The 21963-nt window shown below is 39.3% G+C and overlaps 1 protein-coding gene across 3 annotated transcripts in view; it reads right to left on the reverse strand.

The window, feature by feature from the left end:
* DCC (DCC netrin 1 receptor) overlaps positions 1-21963 on the reverse strand; it is a 1166577-nt gene that overhangs the window by 360440 nt on the left and 784174 nt on the right. For all 3 annotated transcript variants that reach the window (XM_067014926.1, XM_067014925.1, XM_067014924.1), the window contains exon 9: positions 10716-10870. In XM_067014926.1, the coding sequence (XP_066871027.1) occupies positions 10716-10870 (155 nt within the window). The remainder of the gene's footprint in view (positions 1-10715; positions 10871-21963) is intronic.

The following is a 21963-nucleotide window of genomic DNA, read 5'->3' on the forward strand; positions in this document are numbered from 1 at the left end:
TGTGTGGCCTCACCTTAAAAATCTTTCAATTTCAACCCATGGAAATCCCCTGTACCTGTCAAATATCCTGTGGTCAGAAATTCTGGCCCAGTTTAAACTCAATATTGGATGTGATATGGGGCTTCCCAAGGTGGGAAGATTGGGCTGAGACCCAAAAGAGTTTTCACAGAACAAGGAGTAGTTGTAGGTATTATTCCCCTTAGCTGTGTTCCTACAAAGTAGAAATAATATCTTTATTAAAACAATATAACAATGCGGGAACATTGGAATCAGAGAATAAGAGTTAAAGTCAAATTATTATCCTTTTTTGTGTAGCACATAAGACACATCAGAGTATGCCGAATATAACCTGCAGTTAAAGGAGTCCGTAAAATAGTGATTTAAAAATGAGTTTCACTAAAAGTAGAACTACCATACGACCCAGCAATCCCACTACTGGGCATACACCCTGAGAAAACCATAATTCAAAAAGAGTCATGTACCACAATGTTCATTGCAGCTCTATTTACAATAGACAGGACATGGAAGTAACCTAAGTGTTCGTCGACAGATTAATGGATAAAGAAGATGTGGCACATATATACAATGGAATATTATTCAGCCATAAAAAGAAACGAAATTGAGTTATTTGTAGTGAGGTGGATGGACCTGGAGTCTGTCATACAGAGTGAAGTAAGTCACAAAGAGAAAAACAAATACCGTATGCTAACACATATATGTGGAATCTAAAAAAGAGAAAACAAGCTTCTGAAAAACCTAGTGGCAGGACAGGAATAAAGATGCAGATGTAGAGAATGGACTTGAGGACACGGGGAGGGGGAAGGGTAAACTGGGACGAAGTGAGAGAGGGGCATGGATATATATACACTACCAACTGTAAATTAGATAGCCAGTGGGAAGCAGCCGCATAGCACAGGGAGATCAGCTAGATGGTTTGTAGCCAGGATAGGGAGGGTGGGAGGGAGGGAGACGCAAGAGGGAAGAGATATGGGGACATATGTATAACTGATTCACTGTGTTACAAAGCGAAACTAACACACCATTGTAAAGCAATTATACTCCAATAAAGATGTTTAAAAAAAAATGAGTTTCACTCTTTTGGGGTTGGGTATCACATGAGGATAGTCAACTATAAATTTCTTCATGTGCTACTTTCTAAAAAGTACTATCATGTTTCATACTAAAACAGCAAATGTATATGTGTGTACATAGATGTATGTATATATGTATTAAATTATATAGTATTTATACACTAATATGTTATAATCCTAACTTTAGGTTAAAAAAAGAGGAAATAAATTTGATCCCACAGTATGATTTAGAACAATTTATCTTACTATATTTTCTTCAAAAACTTCATCCCTAAATATTTGGATACTCTTCTGCCCATCTTATTTTACCTTCTATCTCTCCAGCACCTTATAAAAGGCTTGACACATAGTAGGTGCTCAATAATTGCTTATGCACCATACAGATAAAAAGGCTGTCAAGATGAGAGAAAATATAAATACATACGAGTAAAAATGCTCTATTCTCTGTGTCTTTACTCTTCACTTCACGAACACCAGCTTTCCATAGAATCCAATATAACTGAAGGAGTCCCATAAAAGAGCTCAGCTCAGCTGTTTTATCTTTGAAGTAGAGTTTTATTTGGCTGCTGCAGCATGATGACAATATCCCTGACGATGGTCAAGCTCTATTTTAGTTTACCAAGCAACCTACTTTCACTTTCAGTAGGCTACATAACCAAACGAGGCAATTAAACCCAAAACAAATCTACCTTTTTGGAACCTCATTATCCCAGGCTAGATACCCATACTTTCCAGGAACTTCTCATTATTATGACACTCTCATGTCATCTTTCTTCACACTCCCTAATAGCAGTCAGAAATCTGGAGCTTTTTTCTCTATACTTTCTCACCAAGCAGATAGCTTCTCTAGATGTGTGGTTATACCAGTGGAAGAAGCTTGAATTATGCTCTGTGCTCAGAGAGAGTAACAAGGAGCCAGTAGAGGCTTTTTAGGGGAATTGAATTATGCTGTACCACTGATTAACCCAAACAAGAAGTCATCTTTGTCCTTCATCCTTAATCGTGCACTGAAAGATAGATAGAGAGATAGATAGATAGATAGATAGATAGAGAGATAGATAGATAGATAGATATTTATCTGAGAAAATATTTAGGGAGCTTTGAGAAACTAATCAGAAAATATGTTCAGATCTAGATTCTCTGGTCTTTTAAAAATTAATCTTTTATATTAATTCAACACATAATGAACTTTTTCAACTTTCAAAGGGGACTAATCTATTAAATACGTTTTTAATGAGTTCTGCTTAAAATAGTTTACACTAGACTAATAGTTCCATGGGAGTCAGGACACTATCTGACTTGCTTTTGTATCCTCATGTACTAGCAGAGCATCAAGATCAGGGGTGCCCAATAGAACTTTCTGCAATAATGGTAATGTTCTCTGTGCTGTCCTATACAGTAGCCAGTAGTCATATATGAACACTTGAAATGGGGTTAATGAGGTGCTGAATTTTTAGTTTTCAATTTTATTTAAATTTTAAGTGCTACCTTGACAGCTGTGGTTAGTGTGCCTGCATTTTAGATTTTATTTTACGTCAGTACATTGAAATGTAAATAGGCACACGTAGCTAATGGTGATTGTACGGGACCATGAAGTCTAGGACACAGCACAAAAGAATCATTTTGAATGACTGAGTGAATGAATAAATACAGAATGACTCACCTTTTGCTTTCAATTCTTCTAACGTGATTCAACAACCCACCCTCACAAGCTTACCTCTAATTCTTCCACTAATATACATCATTGTAGAAGATATAATACCTCGCTAATTGACCATTAAATCCAAATGGATTCCTTAAGCCTTCTGTTGCTGGGAATGCCATACCATAAGCCTTTAGTGTCTCTCATCTTATACTTGTAATACCTGAAAACATGTTTTGCAATGAGAGAATTTTTAAATTATACCAGCATTTGTGTGTTACCTAAAAAGATGAAACATCAGTGCTTATATTTCTTTCTTTCTACTATTAGTCTACAGCCACGTACATGACCACAAAACTGGACCAGCTGATCGGCTCACGGTCCACTTCTCCTCCACAGTCATCCCAAATATTCACTCAAATTGCCATGCAGTGCAGTCAACAACTGGAAACCAGTTTAAGTGATAAAAGAAATTAGCTAGACAGAACTGTAATTTACTTGGCCTGCTTAATTTATAGAATCATGATGAATAAACACTGCTGATACGTAGCATCTCTGCCACAAATTAAGTGCAAATCAGATTCTACCAGCAAATGTTAACCAACTAGCTATTCGCAAAATGGCAATGCTGTGACACATTTTATGGGATGACAGAGTGTTTTCTGCTCATAAAGCTTCAAAATTTAGTTAGGGTTGCAAAGATGTACAAGAGGCAAATTAGACAACAAACCAGTCTACAATAGCCTGCTAAGTAACAGGGAGGGGACGATTAGGGGGAAAGTAATAATATATGTAAATGGCTGATTGCATAGTAATCAAGCCTTATTACCTTGGTGATTACTCTACTGAGTGGCCCTCTTTGGTTGTCAGCGTAGGGCAGTTGGAATTATGTGTCCATTTGATCCCATTAGGGGCAGGGAACTTCTCTCCATTGAGTGCCGACTAGATGCCAGGTAAGACTCGGGGGCTTCCCATAGGTTATCCCATTTCATCTTTACAACCTGGGAATGAAACTGAGGAGGGCCCTGTGGGGCTCCTGGGCACGGAAGCCTTTTTGGCCCCTGTTTCTGGTAGGCAAGACTCCTGCCTCGATGACCTTCCCGGCGTTCCAAAGGGCAGATGCAAACAGTTGGTAATCAAGGGAGGCCCAGCCAAGAAACCACCTGAGGCAAAATTAAAGGGACCAGAGAAGCTCATCAAGATTAGGAGTGTACCACCTGAGACCCTGCACACACCCTAATCCTGCCAGCAACCCTACCCTTGAACTATCGCTATAAAACTCCTCATCAAATCCTCCTAGGTTGGGATACACAGTGTTTTGAGGCAGGAGCCTGCTGTGTCCCCCTTTGCCTGGAAAAGTGATAAAGCTGTCCTTTTCTACTTCACCCAAAACTCTTGTCTCTGAGATTCAGCACCGGGGCACAGAGAGGCTGAGCTTTTGGCATCAGGAGAAGGAGGAGTAAATCATTCATATCTCCAATGTATAATCAAGGACAATGAGGTTTCAAGGATTAAGGAACTTGTCCTAGGATATGGATAGTCATGTTTGGAGACATAATGTTCAGAGACTTTCCAGTACCCCCCATAACAACCATAGAAGTAGAGCTTTATTAGAATTAAAAAAAAAATCCAGGGACAGAGGAAAAAGGCAAATATGTCTATTTCCTCTGTATAATATATTCTTTTTTTTAAACAGTTAATTATCTTTTTAAAAAATTTATTTATTTTATTTTTGGCTGCGTTGGGTATTCGTTGCTGCATGTGGGCTTTCTCTAGTTGCAGAAAGCGGGGGCTACTCTTTGCTGAGGTGTGCAGGCTTCTCATTGTGGTAGCTTCTCTTTGCTGTGCAGCACAGGCGCTAGGCATGCGGGCTTCAGTAGTTGTGGCACACAGGCTCAGTGGTTGTGGCTCACGGGCTCTAGAGCACAGGCTCAGTAGTTGTGGGGCACGGGCTTAGCTCCTCTGAGGCATGTGGGATCTTCCCAGACCAGGGCTCGAACCCATGTCCCCTGCATTGGCAAGCAGATTCTTAACCACTGTGCCACCAGGAGAGCCCTGTAAAGTATTTCTGGTTTTTGTTTTTATTTTTTGGCTGCACGGCGCAGCATGTGGGATCTTAGTTCCCTGACCAGGGATCGAACCCGTGCCCCCTGCAGTGGAAGCGCAGAGTCTTAACCATTGGACCACCAGGGAAGTCCTATTTCTTCTGTATAATATATTCTAAAGTCGATTTGGGGGTTGCTTTCACTCATCTTTTCAGTGTAAAGAATATAATGGACTAAGAATATTACTTACAACACTTAACTATAAAAGGGTTTTGTGGATAATTGGGTTCTGGTCTAGCAAATAGGCTCCCCATTCTAACTCAAGCCTCCAGCCAGTATGTGGTACATTTTAACATCCTTCACGATTCAACTGCCTTAACAGCATCCTAAAGGACCCCAAATAATAATTCAAAAATTCTCCACATGTGGTATGAAAAGATTAGACAAGTCTTAAGCACATGGGGACTTAAATCCGGCTGATAATACAGCAAAGAAATTATACACCATAAAGGCAGCGGGAAGAGCAAGGGTTTAGCCAAAGGAAGATATAATCAGGAGACACAGACCTTCCTATAAATCAAGCCTTTGTATTCTGGGTGATTATTTCATAAACTGGATCTTGGGCTGCTGATCTCTTTAAATGATTACTGCAGTACGTGCACTTTTTAGAAACAGTTGCTGGCTGATTTATATTTCAGACATGTTTTCCATCAGTGTTTATTCCTAGAGAATATGGTTTTCATAACAGAGTTGCTATTTTCAAATAATATGGAAAACTTGCAATTCAATTTGTATAAAAGCTATGTCATTTTAGTGTACAATTACTACATCACATTTGGAAAAACAGTGATAAAACGAGCAAACAAATGTTAACCAGACGAGACCCATTTTCAGAAGATAAAAAATCATTTTGTCAGTGAGAGAACAATGAAAAACGTCCCCCCACCTTTGCCTCTAAATTCTGAAATTCTAACCAAGTAATAAAATCAGTCTCTGAACTTCCTCTAAAAACACAGAAGGATGAGCTTATAAGAAGTCGAGAGAGAAGGAAGAGAAAGAGTAGGGAAAAGAAAGGGGAAGGAGGGGAGGTGAGCAGATGGGAGATTGGAGGGGAGTGGGGAGAGGAGGAAATGAAGCACAGGATCTCTAAGATGTTCCATCTTACTCAGGAATTGGTGTATTATTGAGCAGGTTTGGAGAAGATGAAGTGTTCCTTACCCTAGAAATATTTTTAAATTGCTAAAATGGCATTTTGTGTTAACAACAGAAGATAGTCCTGATAACATAATTTATTTATCCTAATGTCTGTAATAAAGACAGCGAGTGAGCTACACTTAATACTCTTAATACTCTTAATCTAAATGAATTGAAGGAGTTTGCTGTTTTGCACGTGTAAAAGATATTCTAAAGTACTGTTTATCTAGGCTGAACTGTTCCTATATACCTATCTACTCAGTAAGAGATTAATTATCCAAGGACAATTAACCAATTCTTAATGAAACACAATGAGGTCACCCTGCAAGTAAACAATGGCCTGTAAAAGAAATAATCCTTACTCCATACAGTGGTAAGAAGAGAGGTGATTTAATAAAACAAAGGTGTTATTAAAGGCCAAAATATAGTTAGCATTGTAAGACCACTATCACTGCCCTTAATGAAAAAAATTCAAGATACTTTCAATGTTTCAAAACCAGAAGGATTTTCTACTTTCATTTTCTGGAGGAAAGATAACTTATATGAGACAACAATACCAACAAGTAACCTTTTATTCAGTTAGGTGTTTAGTTTTTATTTTATGCCTTATCATCATTTATGCTAATTTTTAAGCAAAGTAAATGCTTACAGAAACCAGCACCCAGTGAGTTCTTCTACATAAATTCTCAGACTGCTTTCTGAATGAGGAAGAATGGAAGATATATACAAAGGACCGAAGCAGCTGTCTTTGTAATAAAGCACTTATTTGAGGAGGCAAGCACAATATGATTAACGCATAAAAAATTACCTAGATAATATGTGAGACGGAGCAGGACCCTATGGGGCTCCTGGGCACGGAAGCCTTTTCAAGTCCCCCATTTCTTGTAGGGAACAGACTCCAGCCTCTATGACTTTCCCTGAGATACAATGGGCAGATTTGAACAGTTGCTAATCTGGGAAGGGAAGGGATGCAGAGTTATGGGAGGAACAGCCAAGGAACAATAGTGCAGCCTTGGGGCAGGGTCCTGGTTCTGCCTCAAGGGATACACATAACAATGTCTTTAAGCCCTTTATAGAATCAAAACCCAGCAAATGAAGATGTTAGCATTCTTTATGCCAGAGGAGACCATCTGAGGCCAGACTAAAGGGACCAGAAAGTTCATCAAGAAGATTACCTGAAACAAGATTAAAGAGCCTAAACCCTGTATACACCCTAATCTTTTGAGCAACCCCACCCTTGAACCACTGCCATAAAACTCCTCAGCAAATCCTCCCTGGTTGGTACACATAGTTTTCAAGGGCAGGAGCCTGCTGTGTTCCCCTTTGCCTGGCAAAGCAATAAAGCTATTCTTTTCTACTTTGCCCAAAACTCTGTCTCTGAGATCGGTGTCTCCGATCTGGCACCGGTACACAGAGGCTGAGCTTTTGGCATCATATGCATCGGCCATCACAAGTAATGGGCTCATAAACAAATCTGTGATTCAGATTTTTAATATTTCATTTAACAAATTCTTACAAGTTTCCTTACTTGTTTTGTTGCTGTTACATATTTAAAATATTTGCTTCCTCAGGAAGCTTCTGAGAGCCCTAAGTGCTGTTACTTCATTACACAGATATGCTTTCTTAACCTGTCTCGAACAGTATTAAGAACAGAGTGGGTGTTCATTAAACACACCTGTAAGTTGAATTATGTTATTGTTTTTACTTTACAAAGGTTAAGGCCATATGTGTAATACAAATAATCACAGACTTATTTTGATTAATTACACTAAAAATGTTGTATCATGAGTAATGTTTTTAATGAAATGAGGTGTTATTAGTCAGTATCCAAATGGAAAAGACTTTCTTGTCCCTTGGCTTGGAAAGGTTTTTAAAAATGTGAATTAAAAAAATGCTGGATATTGATTTTCAAACTGGATACTTAAAAATAATGGTATTAATAGAATAAAAATAACGTTGCTCAGTCTTAGAAGTGAAACTGCCTACGTAGAATTTTCATCAGAAATGTAATGTAATCATAGCCAGTCAGCCTTGAAAAGTACACTAAAACAATTCCAGGGATAATAGTTGGGATTAGGAAGTGAAGAATTCAGATGATCCTTAGAAATTGGATCTTCTGAAAATGAACATGCTTTTAAAGTTTAAGTTCTGCCATGAGAAAACTGAACAAGATTTTTTTACAGAATTTTTTATGGGTTTTTCAACTATCAGTCTGTATACAACATGGAATATACCATTTTCAAAAATATATATTTTGACTTAATTTGTTTTTATTCAAGTTTATTGATTAAAATACCAAATATTCATAAAAGTTATTGATTCTGTATATATACGATCTGTGAAAAGTCATTGAAGAGGGGCTTCCCTGGTGCCTCAGTGGTTGAGAATCTACCTGCCAATGCAGGGGACACGGGTTCGAGCCCTGGTCTGGGAAGATCCTACATGCCGTGGAGCAACTAGGCCCGTGAGCCACAACTACTGAGCCTGCGCGTCTGGAGCCTGTGCTCCACAACAAGAGAGGCCGCAACAGTGAGAGGCCCGTGCGCCACGATGAAGAGTGGCCCCCGCTTGCCACAACTAGAGAAAGCCCTCGCACAGAAACGAAGACCCAACACAGCCAAAAATAAATAAGTTAATTAAAAAACAAACAAACAAAAAGTCAATGAAGAAACTGATGACTCAAATTACATGTGAACATAGTCACTACAAAGTGGAAATCAGCATTATCTTGTGATTTCAATCCAAACAGCAACAAAACATTCTTAAGAAGAGAAACCTGGAAGTCAGACCAGCTTTGTGGGCATACGACTAACAAAGCTGCACAAGATCCCACGCTTAGGAGGGTCTCACGTGGAACATGGCTTAATGCTCTACTTTAGCTTCTGGGTCCTGCAAATTATTTAGCTGGTCCTGCTTGGGAGGCTGCATTTTCTTTCTTTCTTTCTTTTTTTTTTTTAACATCTTTATTGGAGTATAATTGCTTTACAATGGTGTGTTAGTTTCTGCTTTATAACAAAGTGAATCAGTTATACATATACGTATATCCCCATATCTCCTCCCTCTTGCATCTCCCTCCCTCCCACCCTCCCTATCCCACCCCTCTAGGTGGTCACAAAGCACCAAGCTGATCTCCCTGTGCTATGCGGCTGCTTCCCACTAGCTATCCACCCTACATTTGGTAGTGTATATATGTCCATGCCACTCTCTCACTTTTTCCCAGCTTCCCCTTCCCCCTTCCCGTGTCCTCAAGCCCATTCTCTAGTACATGTGTGTCTTTATTCCCGTCTTGCCTCTAGGTTCTTCAGAACCACTTTTTTTGTTTTGTTTTATAGATTCCATATATATGTTAGCATACAGTATTTGTTTTTCTCTTTCTGACTTACTTCACTCTGTATGACAGACTCTAGATCCATCCACCTCACTAAAATTACTCAGTTTCGTTTCTTTTTATGTGATCTGAAACCTGTACATTACTATGCCCTTAAAGATGCTATGTGAGGTTTTATTTCTATGAGGCAAATATCTCTAAGACTTGTCCAGCTTAGTCATATCTCCACCCCCAACAAATACTTTATTGCAATTTGTCCTCATCTGGTCTTTGTAGCCTTGGCAGAGTGGAAGAAGGAACGGAGACTCTGCCCAGTGTGCAGAGCATGATACCAGCAGCCACACTAGGTCTCAGTTGCTCTTCTTCAACATACTGATTTCAAATACTTAAGAAGTGACCTAGTCCAAAGATTATTTTCTCATATGTACCAATGAAAATCTTTCTGATTTCTACTTCACCTTCTTCCAAAAGCATATATTTTGTGAGGTGGTTTTGAAGTTAAATATAGTTTTAAATTAAATGATTGGGAATACAGATAAAATAGCATCATTCAAAAAACAAAAACAAAAAACAGGAGTAGATGAAACTAGGTGTCGAAATCTCTAAATAATGTAGTTTGTTACAAGTAGCCCTTCATGTCATTTCGCTGTTAGATTACAATTTTTTTAAAACTCTAAACAAAATAAAGCTGGCCGACTACTCATCAGTAATCATCTTTCCAAATAAATTAGAAGTTTAGTAGAAAAATCAAAATTTTGTAAGATACAGAAATATTTTTCAAATGTACAGTTTGGGGGCTGTTCCTTCATAAAAGTAGAAATCACTAAATTATAACTTGGTCAAAGAACATTCAGCTGCATTACTTTGTGATCATGGAGCTTAATATAGTGATTTATGTTAAAGGACAATGAGATTGCCCAATAGAGATTATCTCTTTACATTTCTTAAATCTAGATTCACTTTTGGATGCTTCTTAAGGGCATTCAGTGCATGAGTAAGTTTTTGAATAATCCCTGTATTGAGAAGTCCTATGCCATTTTTCTTCTCCTTTGTTGTTACACTTTTTATGCACAAACTTAGAAAAATCTGAAAAAATCAATGCAGGAGGCTGAAAACCAATGTTGATGATGAAGTACTGGCGGGTAGAGTCAGTCACTTACTCAGGAGTGAATATGTAGACTGTGTGGTTGGACCAGGCCTTGATAGTTGTTAGTTTGTCATTATGGAGAAATGGCCAAAGTGGGAAGGCCATTTTGTTAAAGTTATCTTACCTTTAAAAACCCTCGGGTTAAACATGTTGCTTCAGAAATATTCCTTCCATTCCATCACCTCAATAAATTACTATGAAAGGATTCAAAGGTATCGCCAATGAAAACAAATACTTTCTAAATTTGCCGTTCCTGTCTCATACTCACACTCAGGCTGAGTGGCCACCTTGATGGGCTGAGAGCTCTCCCCTGGTCCCCACTCATTGTAGGCCACGACTCGGAAGGTGTACATGGCTTCTGGCTTCAGGTTTCCCACAGTAAACTGAAGGGACCCAGGCTGGGATGTATTCACTGCTCGTTCCCTAGGAAATAAAAGTTGCAGGGAAAGATTATTCCCACATGAATACTTTTAGCCACAGCCTTTACTTAATGAGCAAGAGAAGGACTTCCCTGGTGGCCCAGTGGTTGAGCGACCACCTGCCAATGCAGGGGACACAGTTTCGATCCCTGTTCCAGGAAGATCCCACATGCCGCGGAGCAACTAAGCCCGTGCGCCACAACTACTGAGCCTGCGCTCTAGAGCCCACGAGCCACAAATACTGAAGCCCACGTGCCACAACTACTGAAGCCCACGCGTCTAAAGCCAGTGCTCCACCACAAGTGAAGCCAGCGCAATGAGAGGCCATCGCACCACAATGAGAAGCCCACGCACTGCAACGAAGAGTAGTCCCCGTTTTCCGCAACTAGAGAAAGCCCGCGCGCAGCAACGAAGACTCAACACAGCCAAAAATAAATAAATAAATTAATTAAAAAAAAATAATAATGAGCAAGAGCAGTAAGGTAGACGAAAAGGTTGCTTACTCATTTCCTGTTGACTCTGCATGTAAGGCAAGACCTCGAAGGCTTACTATGGGATGTAAACTGATTGGAAGAGCCTATAAATAAATGTTGCAGGGTTTCTGGGAAGTTCAAGTTTATGCCATTCCTATGAACCTTGCATACTAAAATCTTTTCCCTTGACACTTTACAATTTAGTCTCAAAACTCATAACAAAGAGCTAGTAAAATAAGAAGAAGCGTCTGGAATGTAGGCAGGAAGATGCGTTTTGTAAACATTCAGCTAATGACAGAAATCAGGGTTTTGATTATTCCACAAGCCAGTCTTTGTCAGTACTGTCAACAAATGCATTTATGCATTTTCCTTCACTGTAGGAAAGGAAAAGGCAGATGCCGAGTGTTGACGTGTACAGAGCTTGTGGTCCTGTGGTTATGTTACGTGCAATTTAGTGAAAGGAAGTAGATGCCCTTCCTTGTGAGGAGAAGGTGGAACACGTGTCTACTTGTCTTTTCTTCAAGCCACATCTACATGTGTCCAATTTATTTTCCAATTAAAAACTTCCTCAGAGGCTCCAAACAAATGAATTAATCTGCTGATCATGGTGACATTTACAGTTCATATTAAGAGAAGACAAATCCTATGGATATGGATGCTGACATATAAGAACCAGGAACTCCTAAAGTATGCTTTAAGGATATACATGATTCTAGACATTTATATCCTCATTGGTCTCGTACAGTTGAATGTGAAGAAAGAGTTCCTCCTAGCCACTTAACTGTTTCTTAAGGTTTCTACGTCTAGATGGTATCTCTTGCATCTCAGTGGAATTATACATTCATTTTAATTTTACCATTCAGTTTTGTTTGGGGAGATATTTAAAATAAAACCTATTTTGCTGCCAGGGTAAATTAAACTTCCAAAGAGAAATGTGAAAACAAAGTTCTACGGGCATGAATGGTGACTGCCGGGAATATATACACTCTTAATTTGACTGATATGACAGAGACTGGCTGGCTCCTCCTCAAACCCATTTCTCCTTCTTCATGTAGTAGACTGTATGTCCTGGCCCGCCCTGAAGCCAAGATGAGGCCATGTGACTGGGTCTAATCAATGAGTTTGAGTGTACACAATGCGTGCTGATTCCACGCCTGGCCTCGAAAAACCACATATATGGCAGGCAGAACTTGGAAGCCATACACAGATGATGGAGAAGTCAAAGTTTTGCAAGAATTCTGGAGAAGACCTGGGAGAAGAACTGCCTGTCAATCAGGAACATCCTTTTTCTATAATACTTTACAGAGTCAAACAGATTAGAGCCATTATAAATTTGAGGGCTTGTTATAGCAGTTAGCATTAATTTATCCATTACCGCTCATAATTAAAATATGCACGCTGGGTGGTTACCAGGGGCAAGGTGGAGGGAGGGACGGGATGCTAGTATTTAATGAATACAGAGTTCAGTTGGGGAAGATGAAAAATCTCTGGAGATAGAGGGTAGTGAGAGTTGTGCCACAAGGTAAGTGCAATTAATGCCATAGAACTCTACACTTAAAAATGGTTAAAACTGTAAATGCTATGCTTTGTATATTTTACCACGATAAACAAACAAACAAACAAACACCCTGTAGGAATCTGGATACAGCCCAAGGTTTAGGTATCCCTTTACAAGTACTGTGTTAATTTGCTGCAGGGCTGAATTGTGACTTACAGTGAGGGAGGGATGTGGTAGGATTCAATAGTGACCTATCGTAAGTAGGAGTAAGAAACATCAGATAGGGCTCCCATGTACCACACATCACACTGATCTATTCTACCAAACTAAGATTATTCAGGCCAATACACTGCTTTTTAAAAGAAAACCCTCATAATCAGATTGTATGCCTTGTGGATGTAGACAGTTTTGCATATTATTTTCTTTCAGCAGAATTTTTATATGCATTGCCTCTCTTTTTATATAAATAGGATGGTTTTATTATCATTATTTTATAGATGTAAAAGTGAGATATAAAGAAACAACATTTTTTTTTAAGGACTCACAGTTAATGAATACCACCGTTAAGAATGAAATTGGGGGCTTCATCCTTTAGATCCAGTATTGCTATCATTCAACAACAGGGGAAAACAAGGGGCCTATTGGGATCATGGGTAGTTTGCGCAGAAGACATGAGCTCCTAAAGGGAAAGAAGAGACATCTGGGCAATCAGAAACCACTGGGAGAATGAGTGTAATTATCATCTGTTATGAGTCATTTCAGGATGTATTTTATAAACCTTCAAGCAATGTATTTGTCACTGAAGGTCAGATCTGCATACCAAACTCCTTGAGTATCTATAAGGAAGGACAGCTTTCATAACTGACTTTATTCTTATAACTACTGAATAATTTAGATGCAATAGCTGTGTTCTAGGACATGCTGGCATAACCCCTTGAAAAGGCATTCTTCAAAGGAAAAAGAGGCAAGAACATCTGGGCATGTCCAGGTAAGAATGTCTAAGGTCATATAATAGAAACATTACTCACATATAAAAGGGGATGCTGGATTTTATTACAAGGAAGGGAGTTTTAGGTTCTTATAATCTCCAGCAGCCTCCAAAAATATACCAGATTACTAATGGGCATGAAAACAAATTATATTCATTGATATGGACAACTGATATTTCCTCAGTGTTAACGGAGTATGAACAAAGCATCTTTAGCAAACACTTCCTTGGTAGTGATCTCAGCCCTTCCTCCAACCAGACGCTAGCACCGCCCTAGATTTACCACTAGTTTCTTCGATGTGGGCTCTTAATGGTTTTAAACAACAATTTAATCTAAACATTTCCATTTTCTGTGCCATTTTTCAGAAATCTGCTTATCCTATCAAACTGAGGTCACATCAAAATGCTCTGTAGACTACGGAGTGGATTCAGGATTTTTAAGCCTGGGGTTGTTGTCTTGGCTTTCTCATTAACTTATCTGAGCCTCAGATTTCTCAAGTGCAAATTGGCGCTATAAAAATGTTTACCTCGTAGAGTTTCTAGAGAATTCACTGAGATGCTGTATGTGAACCATATAAAGCAGTAGGCATGAGAGCTGGTACTCAGGGAGTCTTCCATATGTGGCAGTTATTACTGCTATTATTTCTATTACTATAACAAAATACCACCACAACCTCATAGGAAACAAGGGTTCTTAAGTTCAAGAAGAGGACCTTTCCTCAGTCTGAAGAAATTAATGAGGTATTATCATAAAGAAAAAGACATAAATATTGATATTCTCTGTCAGATTAATTTTGTTTACAGAGATAAGTCAAATCAAAAAAGTAGTCATATTCAGAGACATAGAGAACAGACTTGTGGTTGCCAACGGTGGGGTGTGGGGAAGGAATGGATTAGGAGTTTGACATTAGCAGATGCAAACTATTGTATATAGAATAGATAAACAACAAAGTCCTACTGTATAGCACAGGGAACTGTATACAATATTCTGTGATAAACCGTAATGGAAAAGAATGTATATATATATCTATGTACAACAATCACTTTGCTGTCCAGCAGAAATTAGCACAACGTTGTAAATCAACTAGACTTCAGTAAGAAAGTGTAGTCATAACTAGAGGCACCGAACAAGTTTCAATAATGAAACCGGTAATATTTTTTTAAAGGAAAGAGGCTTTGCTGACTGCAACGGAGAAGGAATAGGTGTGCTCCGAGTTCCACAGCATAGTTGGACAGCCCCATGATATCTGATGCCCACACTGGTGTCTGGGCTTTGTTGCTGGGCTGTTGTCTGAGCCTCAGATTTCTCAGGTGCAAGCTCTGATGCTTTCTTGGGTCCTACTGGGGCAACATCAAACGTGATACCGATGCATTCTAAGACAATGGCGTTTGCTGCCATGTCACCCTTCACAGATTTCTTCGAAGATTCGCAGGTGGCTTCTGATCACCCCATTTGTTCTTTAGTAGCTGAAAACAAACCATCGCTAATCATTTCCCAACAAGTAAGTAAAATCTAAATTTGGAAGGGCAGTTTGTTACTCTTGTTTCTCTGGTTCCACAATAGGGCCATGCCAGCCATGTAAAGTAAACTCTCCATAATCTCTGTGTTCAGACAGTTAGTAATTAGGATTTTTGTCTAGCTCACTCTAGGCCCATGATCCTCTGTAAGCGGGCAGATACCACACTAGGTTCTGAAGAACAGAGAACAGTAGACGCCAGGACTTTGCCCAGTTACTGTGTTCGGGTGTCGTGACTGTCACCGCACCAACCACTCCTGGGAAAGCAGCAGGGGCCCAGGCTGCTTCTCCATGAAGTTCTCTCCTATAACTCTGAAGACGTAATTTACCCCTCAAATCCGCAGAGCTTAGCGTCATGGTCTGTGTTGGTAGATGTACTGTCAGACAGAGCTTCATTACTCCATTTCTTTTCTCCTTGACTTTGAGTTGGTAGTGTGGGGTTCAGGCAAGTTCAAGATAAAGTTGACTGAAGTAAAGGAAGTAAATCACCTGGGCTTTCTAGAATCCATTCACTGCAAATTCATTCATTGAACATCCAAATAGAGAATAAATTAGAAAGTCTGTCTCCTTCTGCTGGCTGAAAAAGATGTAGGCAGCTTGCTTTCTTTGACCTTTACATGGAGACCAAGAAGAGTGTGTTAGTAAGAAGCATCTCTTTCTTGTAAATTCTGGTTCTTGGTGCTTTGGGTTACCTGGTTGAGGTTTCTTGGAAAATAACTACTGTGTTCTAAAAGCATACGTTCTGACCCAGTAACAATACTTCTGCTGCTTTGCTGAGATGAGGCATTTTGTTTGAAGTCTTTTTAGATGCTGATACATTTCGATTCAGGGAGTCAAACATGGTGGCATGGAATGCACCCTTAAGCAGTATGCATTGAAGCCTAACTCTGGTTAGGCTATACTCTCTTGGGCCTGGATCTGGCCCCTGCTCTGGTTCCTACTTACAATGTATTACATTATAATAGTGTTTCCTAGTTTTTTGTCATTGGTCCTCCCACTTCTGTCTTCTGTTGACAGAGATACTCTTCTAACATACATCATCTGTCAACTCCATACCCAAAACATCATGCTGGCTGCCATTCTATCATTAATACAATCTCCACTCCTTGGGACAAGATTCAAAGACTTTCAAGATGTGTGTGGCCCAAACCTTTATGCACTCATCTGCAATGGGTCACTCAGCTCCACAACACCCTATCCATCCCTACCTTTGTCATTCTGACTTTCATTAATTTTGTTTTGCTTTATTTTGATTATCTTGGAGTTACCGTCTCCTGACTCACTTCCTTCTCAGTTTGGCAAAAGCTCATTCATCCTTCAAATCCGATTCAAATGAAATCTCCTGGCTGGAGCTTTCCTACCATCATGTCCTCTGATTCAAGCAGCATAAAATATTATCTCTTTTGTGCTTTTGCTGCTCTTGATTTACACGTCCACTGCAGCCATATCACGTTGTGTTGACAGACAGGTCTGTCTCTTTGACTCAACTATGAACTATTTTAGAAGAGAAGTCATATTCCATTCATATTTTATTGACAGTCTATATACCCACTGCAGATAAAGAATGCCTATGCTGCAGGTGCTCACATGTAAAAAAAAAAAAAAAATGAATGCATAAATAAATGTACAAATTTGAATGGACTAATTGGATAACATCTTCACATAGTGTGATCTCAGAAATGCTTAGAGAGCTGGGCTCTGTTCTGTGTTCCATCTCAACTTACTCAGGTGGCCTTCAGATGCCACTCCACATTCCTGGGTCTCATTTTCATGATTTGAAGAGTGAGATCTACTAAAAGAAGTATTTTTTCTTTTTTTTAAATCTAATATTCTTCATTGGGAATAGAAAATTACGTGTGTGTCTGTGTGTGTGTGTGTATTAGCTGAATTCAGCCCTTCTGTATTTACATTTCAGAAGTAAACACAGTTTACAGACTACGATGGTTCTGTTTCTTAGTGGATCAGGATTTGTAACCTGTCTCCAGCATACATATTAAGAAAACACATATCCTCCTAAGGGCTAAGTATAGCGGGGCGTTAACATTTAGTCACAGCTGAGCAACAAACCCTGTCTTGATGTACCAAATGCCTAATTAGTTGCTTCAAGAAGGAAGAGTTCTATTAATGTTCCTTTGTAAGAAAGGACCTATGGTATTTTTGATGGAAAGATTTTTTAACATCTTTTGATCCACTCCACTTTCATTTTTATTTCCTCAGTGAGAGCAAGAAGGGTGCAGTGATGAGAGGATTTCAAAGCGGAAATATGCTGGTCACTGAAATAGGGCCCAAAGTGACGGCGGTAACAACCACCCAAATGCCACACCTTTTCTTACCCCAGAACCACAGACTTTGGAATCAGTGTTACCTTGAAGGGAAAGTACGTTCAGAGGTGATCCACCCCCAGACAAAGCATGATGGAGGAACAGAGCTCACCTTCTTAGTCAGAGGCATTTCCACTAAAGTTTGGTTAAAAATTGATTTTACTTGAATTGTTTAAAACACACACACACACACACACACACACACATACGGTCTGAGGAACAGGCTTTAAAAATTTTTGCCTTAACACAGTCTCTGTTGCCGCACCTAGGACACATCCAAAAGACTACTGCATCCAATAACTACTGCAACAACAAATAAAAAAGCTACCTTTTCATAGAAAGAGAAAAGTTTTGGATTCAAATTATTTATTTTGTTTAGTTCCAGCCAATGCTCCCCTAATAAATATGAGTCAGTTCTGGGCCCTCTTCTCATTTTGTTTTATGGGGATGGCCTGTCTTCTCCTTCCCTAGCTGCTGTTATCATCTACATGCTGACAAATTCCTGATATATTATCTCCAACCCAAACTTCTCCTCTGCGCTCCAGGTTCCTATTTTCAAGACTGTGCTTGACATTCCAACTTGAATGTTGTAAGGTATGTCAAACACAACGTGTCTGAAACTGAATTTCTGACCTTCATTCTCAAACCTGGATCTTTTCCAGCATCCTAATTTCAGCAAATTGCCCCACCATCTGTCCATCTAAATAAGCTGAAACCTCTGAACTCTGCTTGAAAACCCCCTCTGCCTCACCATTAATGACCAGTCTTTTACCTTGTTCTGTCCATTTTGCTTCCTGAATATTTCTAGATCTGGCACTGTTCCATCTCCACTGATACACTCTTAGTCTTGCCCACCTACTAAACACGACTAAACTGTTTCCAAGAAGACTACTCCCTTCTCGATCATTTCCCACACAGCTCTGACACACTGTCAACTCACAAGTGAATAATGGGTTGTTCATTTACATGTGGAAACTGTCGCTGACAGGTTTTATACTGCAATATGCATCAAGGCCATGGGAAAAATTAAACCACTCATTTTGAGGTAAAAAGGACAGGGTTTTACATTCTGCAGAGAAGCAGAGTGGTGAGAGGAGGGCTGCCTCTGCCCTGCTTTAAGCCAGAGCCAGAAAGTGGTTGGATTCTGAGTCTTGTTCTCTTTCCATCACAACACACTCCCTTCATAATAAGCTTCATCTGCTGCCTGGTCCTCAACTCTGAGAAGCAGGGAAAGAATATGTAAACACCGTGTTGAAAATGTAACGCACGATGACTTCTAAAATGAATCCTCCACGGCAATCCTGAAAAGCTGGTCTCTAATCCCAAGCCGTGAGCCGGGGTTTCCTGAGGTGGCCTAAAACCATGTAAAGCATACAGTGCTGCAAGTTGGAAGGCCCTGTCCAGCCTTTGTTCTGCCACAAAATAGGCATGTGACCTTGAGCAAGTCAGGGGCTACCTTGGAGCCTTCCCTGCTTCATTTGCAAAAAAGAAGATACCAGTCCCTTATCTGCCTAACTCACAGGGTTATTGTGAGGATTATACTGAATGATGCCTATGAAAGTATTTTAATTCTCTCATCTGAACTCCCGCAGTACTTTATACGTACGTCTTTTAGGAAATATCTTTTACTTTGTGTGGTATAGTAAAGAGATCACTGGACTAGAAACCTGCATTTAAATCCTGCTTCTAATATTTCCTAGTTGTGTAGCTTCTTAGGCAATGCTTTGTAGACATTCTCAATTGAGCCACACGAGCTCGTTTGTAAAATAGAGATTATCATACCTGCTTTATCTGAGGATCAAATGGGCTAATGTTTGTGAAAGTGATAAAGTTCTCTCTAAATATGAATTGGGAAGTACCCGTATTTCACTGATTGTTCGCTTCCAACCCACACCATAGTTAGCACGTGGCACTAAATAACAAACAGTTGAGTGCTTTCAGTGTACCAGGCAATGAGCAAGTGTTTTAGGCACTTTTTCTTAACTTTGTTTAATACTCATCACACATTACATGTCAGGTACTACTAGTATTCCACAAGTGGAAATGAAGGCAACCAGTATTTGCCCCAAGGCCACACAGCTAGTAAAATTCGGAGCCAGGACTGCAACCCATGCGTTCAATTTCACAGTCCCAAAGCCTTAACCTTGTGAATACACTGAGTCACACTCCATATGTAATTTTAGATTATTGAATGGAAGGTATAATGTTCTATGCACACATAAAAAGTTTGCTACTGTGTTTTATATACAGTAGATAAATGATGCAAATTAACTTTGCAATTGAATCAGAAAATTATCAGAAAGAAGCCTACAGAAGAAATCCATGTCGTAAGTCCGAAACTATCATAAAAGCTTGGTTCTCTTCTAGATTAATCCACGAACTGCTGGAAACAAGCAGGTATAGGGGTTGAGAGCACCTGGTTTGGAGTCAGGCCTGCATTCAATCCTGGCTCTACCGCTTGCTAGCTATATAACAGAGGTGTAAACCTCTTTAAGCCTCATCTGGATAATGTTTTGCTGTAAGGATGAAATAAGATAATTTATATAAGATGCTTAGCCTGGTATCTGGCACAGTGAGTACTCAATAAATGCTTGCTCTCATTATGGAAGCTTACTCTGTGGCCTTAGGGATGCAAATGAGCCCTTCCCTTTGCATCAATCTCTAGATGTTTAAGTAGCAGGAAGTTGGGCTATGATTCCGAAGATCACTTTCCATTCTAAAGATTTTTAGGTACTAGTAGGAGACAGCTGGATATCTGCGAAGCAATTGCGTCTCTGTGAATTCTGGCTTTCAAGTTCTAGAATTTATGCTGTCCTCTGACTGATGAAATGAAAGCTCCTGAGGGGCTGATTAAAAAATGTTAACTGTGGCATTTGCATTATTGATAGCATTAACCAGTCAGATAGATTAATGATAACCTGAGCTAGAGTAATTTGCCTGACAAAGCCATTGCAAATCGGAGGCAAATGTTAAATCCACTACCTTTAAAAAAGCTATTGTGTTAAGGGGCTAAATAAACCTATATGAGCAAACAAGCATCACAGCTAATCGCTCAGAGACATATGGCATATATTTGTTCTAGTTGAGAGCCAGAAAACAGAAAATGAACAAAGATACTGGAATCAGATTTCAAAATCAACTTTTTGTTTCTCAACTTCAAAAGTTTTTATTGAATTGCAGTCAGCTTTTCATCTTCCTCAGTAACACAATTTGATTTACTGGTTGAGGAAAAATCTATTAAGAATATCGCCTTTGTCTCTCTGTCACTTTTATCGTATCAGTTCCAATCAGTAAATGTCTATAGAAGTCAGGAGACTAGACACTTGGATATGGAATTATAAATAAGATCTAGTCTCAATCATTGGGGAGAGAAACACACACGTACTCAAACTAACACAAAACCAGATACAAGGTGCCACATGCTACGATAGTGATGTAGTCTAAGTGAAAGGGGAGGATAAAGGAGAAATTGATGCCTTCTGACCTGGAGGACCATGTAGAGTTTCACATGGTGACTGACATTTCAGTTGGAGCTTCAATTCAACAACTATTCTGTGAGTGTTTACTCTGGGTGAGGCATTGCTCTAGGTGCTGAGAATAGCTCAATGAATAAAAGTGATAAAAATATCCTTGCCCACATAATGCTTATATTCTGGTGGCAAGAAAGGGGATTCAGGAAACAATAACTAAAATGTAATAACGCAGTGGTGAAAAATAAGAATGAGAAAGGACAGTGGGAATGCCAGCGGTCAGGTAAAACCTCCAAGAGAAAGTACCATTTCTGCAAAGACTTAATGAAAATTAGAGAATGATCCATGTGGATGTCTGAGGGAAGGGACATTCTAGGCAGACTGAAGAACTAGTACAAAGGTCTTGAGGGAGAAGGATTCTTGGTATATATAGGAAATACAGAGAAGCCAGTGAGACTGGAGAGGAGTGAGCAAATAAGAAAACAGTAAACACAGTAAGTGAGGAAGTTGGGAAGGTGAAAAGAGGCCAGATCAGGAAGGATTTCTGATTATTCTCTGAATGAGACAGGAAGTCATTGGAGGGTTTTGAAGATGAGAATTGACACAATCTAACTTGTGTTAACTCCAGGTTAACTCCAGCTGGTATGGTAAGAATAGACTTGAGAGGTTATAGCAATAGTTCACATGAGACCTGATCATAGTAAAAAAGACGTAAGAAGTGGTAGGATTCGTATATGTTTTATTTTCATTTATTTATTTGACTTCTTTTTTATTATGGAAAATTTTGAGCAATACAAAATTAGACAGAATGATAGGATGAACCACTTTAT

The sequence above is a fragment of the Kogia breviceps genome, chromosome 15 (genome assembly GCF_026419965.1).
Source record: "Kogia breviceps isolate mKogBre1 chromosome 15, mKogBre1 haplotype 1, whole genome shotgun sequence".
Lineage (NCBI taxonomy): Eukaryota > Metazoa > Chordata > Mammalia > Artiodactyla > Physeteridae > Kogia > Kogia breviceps.